General features: G+C 25.5%; 1 protein-coding gene across 1 annotated transcript; it reads right to left on the reverse strand.

Annotated features, from left to right (window-relative positions):
* Window positions 1-1,479: 1,479 nt before the first annotated feature.
* LOC100571451 (histone deacetylase complex subunit SAP30 homolog) lies at window positions 1,480-3,026 on the reverse strand. Its single transcript, XM_003243931.2, has 3 exons — window positions 2,781-3,026; window positions 2,513-2,701; window positions 1,480-1,587 (listed from the first exon to the last, which is right to left on the reverse strand). Exons 1-3 carry the CDS (start codon window positions 2,949-2,951, stop codon window positions 1,480-1,482), a joined length of 468 nt encoding a protein of 155 aa, XP_003243979.1. The 5' UTR covers window positions 2,952-3,026.
* Window positions 3,027-4,605: the final 1,579 nt, after the last annotated feature.

The following is a 4,605-nucleotide window of genomic DNA, read 5'->3' on the forward strand; positions in this document are numbered from 1 at the left end:
AAGTTATATTGTTAAGTTTATTTACCAAGTTATTAAAATTGAAAACCTTCGGTAAACTTGTATTTTTTTATTTTTTTTCAAGCTTTTAAGACATTTGTCATAACTATTTATAGAAAAAATTTCAAAATCTCAAATGCTTATAAAGTTCAAATAAGTAGCAATTAGAAGAAATATTTAGAAAAATTGTATGTAAAAATAAATATAGGTACACAACTACACAACTACACAAATACACAAGTACAAAAGTTTTATGTACTTAAATAAATATTTTTCAATTACAACCAAAGAACTAAATTTATCATTTTCCATTTGGTACAAATTTGAACAAAAGCATAATAATAATTGACTATTTGTAATCGTGATTGGAAACTCAGAAATCTCACCGCCGACCCGAGATTTGACTTTGCTACGTACTCCTAGTATAATTATACCACCTATGACCTACTCCTTATCCAACCTATAACCGCTATTGGTCTAACATTAGTATTTATTTTTATATTTTTAATTTAATATATTTGTTGAATGTAAACAACACACCCTGTATTATGTAGATTATAAGCAAATTATTCATACTGTAGTACAGCAGACGCTGAATAGGCATTTTATATTGCTATAGCATATTCGTTCTATGTAGTAGCCTGTAGGACGATTAGTCGTTGTTTTATATTACGCCTCGGAGCACTATAGTTATTCATATCAATATACGAATTATTATATTATTACATATATCCGATCTTATTTTTATTTACCTTTAGCTTCTGTATATCTGTATATTTCAACAATATTGATTTCAGTAATGGTGCAGACTAATCTATTTGAAGAACGTGTAGACCTTCATAGTGATCTCTGACAAAACAATGCACACCTTCTCCATAAATACACCACTGTAGTAAATTATAAGCCTAATAATATTATTTTTCATTAGAATAACAATTTTCAATTCATTTTTAATTCAATATTTTAAAAATTAATCATTCTAAGTATACCTTTCGAATTCACCAGCCCAATAAATCCAAAATTATTTGCAGGTGCAGAGAAAGTAGCTTTTGCTGCACACGTGTGCACGTCTATGGTTATAACATTAAATTTTATAAAAATGTACGACTATAAATTAAATCAAGAAGTGCAGTCAATGTAGAACATGGTGATAATGATTATCATGATATTAAGTTTCAGTAAATATTATAGTATAGACAATGATTTATGATTCTTGATTCATGTATTTTTTTGATAATAACATTTTGAAAATATATTTATAATGATAATAATAAGGTCTATAGTTTAAAAAAAAAAATATGATATAAATGTGTGATAAAGAAAATGTTATTAGTTATTACTGAGAAAAAAAAATGTTTTTAAGTTCAAACTCATGATACAAACTCAATGATATAAATACATATTAATAAAGTAAAAAAAAATAATTTTTTACAAATTAAAAAGATAGTATTACACTATGACAGTTATCTGAATTTATTATTTTCATTTTTTTTGATCCAATTTTGTGCCATTTGTCTTGATTGTGTATATGAAGAATGTAAGGGCTTCTTTTTCGTTAACTGGTATTGTTTTAAAATGGCTTACTGAAGTCTAAGAAAGAAAAAAACAAGATTAATACATTTTTTTTAAAGACATATTTACTGTTTAAATTTAAATTTAAAACGAAATGTTAAAAAAAGTGGTTAAAATTTTATAAAATTAAAAAGACATTTCATTTAACATTAATATAATATACAGTGATTCACCAAGGAGCCCCCCCCCCCAACATGCATAATTTTTCACCTTTAGTAATGAAATTCTGATATTTTAAATTTAAATATCTACTCAAACACCAATTTTTTTAATTCTTGAATATTTTTGTACTACTAAAACAGTGTGACTCAAACTTCTGTTTTTCAATGTACAGTGAAACATCGATAACTCAATCGTTTGTAAGTTAAATTTTCGAAAACTCGAATTTTTTTTCGCCTCCAACCGATTTGAGTTATTGAGGTTTTACTGTATAATAAATACTAGAGCCAATATGACAACTGTTTATGCTTTTGTAAAACAGATTTTAAAGACTTTAGAATATACATTTTAGTAACCGAGAAACTACTGTCAGAATTTTGAATCCGGTACCTATATCAAAATTAAAAAAAATCCACTAAATAATCAATTATAAAAAGAAGGGTTCTCATCTGGAAAACAGAAGTTTGTATCGCCAAAGGACACTCCTTAAGTGGTACAAAAAAATTTCAAGAATTTGAAAATATAATATATATATATATATATAATTTGTTACAAACCAAAAAATCCCAATCAAAAAAATGTTTAATTTTCAAGTTATCTATAGTACTAAAAATTACATCTTAAATGTTTAAAAATATATTTTCCATTGACAAAAACCATACTTTTTGATTTTATTGTCTTTTTAAATATCAATATTTAACTATTCAATAGTCGGCAAATTAAAAATCTACCCACTTCAAAACATATAAAACTTAATTGATATATATTTTTCTTAAATAATTACCTCTGCCATTTGAGCTTTATTCAGATTCGGTTCGGTCTTTACTTTGAAATATTTTTTATAACGCCTAAGCATATTCATCTTTAGCTGTGAAAAGTCTATCTCTGGTGCTTCAACTTGACTAGATGGTTTTAGCGTTCTAGCGCTTTGAATCATACTCTTGTGATGATCACAAATATAGGTGTGTCTCGCCTAATAATATATTGATCATTAAGAAAACAATAATATCTAGTTGTATACATCAAAATAATAACTATAAATTATAACATACGACAGCGTCCAAATACAACTTAAGTTGTCTGACAGTGTTACGAATTTTTTTACTATAAGAAGCAGTTCCGGCTTGTCGTTGACATCGAAACCCGTCTTCCTGTAAACAGCATATCTTATCAAGTGGGCCACGTGAATCTTCTTCACCAGTACTAAAGCCGTTTTGGTTCATTTCCTAAAAATAAAAACTAATAATTAGATTATAAAATTTAAAAAATGTGTACAGTTACTAGTAAGCAAGAAAAAAATACATACAATTAATAAGAACTAAATGGTATAATTTTATAATTTGTATTAAAAAAAATAAATGTATGCACCAGTCAGCAGCATAAAAATTATTTCTCAGCTAAATTTTTAATTATATTTTCTATTGAAGATTATATAATATTATAACTTATGACTTTTTTAGTAAAAATGTCAAAATTATAAATTAAAAACATCAATATTTATATTTAAAACTGATAAAATTAAAAGCTATTCATTCAATACAATAATCATTAAATTGCAAATATAAATAATAATATAATAAATTACACCAATAGGTATATAAGTATATTGTATATTATATTATGATAATTAGTTTTTCAATAAGTTTTAGATTGGATTTCTTGTGATCAACGGGCAGCCTACCATCAATGCATTTACAACAATTTATAACTTTTAATGGATATAAAATCTCAATACAACTTTACATAATAATTAAATTATTATTTGATGATGCATACTGATATGAAAATGTTTAAATTTTGATTTTATCAATTTTATCATTGGACTAAGGTTTCAAACATTTGAGTAGACAGACATCATTATTCACTCAAAATATTTAAAAGTATTAAAATATCTAGATTATAACCTTACCTGCAACTATATTAATAAGTTAAATATAATCCAAATATAACAAGCAAAAATATTGTAGGTAATGTGTTTACGTTTACTTAACAGGAGAAATGTTATGTAAAAATATTGATTTTCACACTTCACCAAATTAATCACGATTCTCCTTACAATATTATGCTGAATAAGTTATAGAAAATGTACATCAGTACTTCACCACGATTTCTGATTCAACTTTAAAAATTCACAAATAACTCTTACGTACCGAATTAAATAACAAAACAATTTTTACACTAACATGATAATAAACTGAAATCACTCACTAAGATATACAGGACAGGGGGCCTATTCTTGAATTCATACGGATCGGATCTGTATACGAAAATCGTGGTTTCCAGTGGAAATTTTCCACACGAGTTTCCACATGATCCGAAAAATAGGTATTCTTGAAATATTTACGTATACGAATGTGTTTTGTCGTGTGAAAAAGATTCGTACGATTCATTCGAGTGAGGGTATGACATTCGGAAACGCATTTCCGTATACGAATAAATAAATTATAACAATGTTTTATCATGATCGTTTAATAAATTCAAGTGTTGAGTATACCTTTACTATATAAAATAATTATAATATAATTATAATATGTTATTGAGTTACCTACTCAATTACCTATGCAACATACGTAATTAGATAAATAACACCCTTTAGTAATAAACTATAGATGGGAATGTAATTCCCTAAAAACTGCTTTTATACCTTAAAAATTAAAATCAATGCGCTTAAAAATGCACTTAGATTTTTTTTTTAGTTTTGAACAAAAAACATTTTTAAATCTTAAAATTAAATTAAAAAAACTGAATTTTAGTGTTGAATGACCTAAAAATAGTTAAACGGTCCAAATGTTATTCCCTTAAATTGAAAATTGTCAAAAAAATAACGCAAAAATAAAACATTTCTTATGATATTTAAAAATTCATAAAACGAGCATC

The sequence above is a fragment of the Acyrthosiphon pisum genome, chromosome X, assembly GCF_005508785.2.
Source record: "Acyrthosiphon pisum isolate AL4f chromosome X, pea_aphid_22Mar2018_4r6ur, whole genome shotgun sequence".
NCBI lineage: Eukaryota > Metazoa > Arthropoda > Insecta > Hemiptera > Aphididae > Acyrthosiphon > Acyrthosiphon pisum.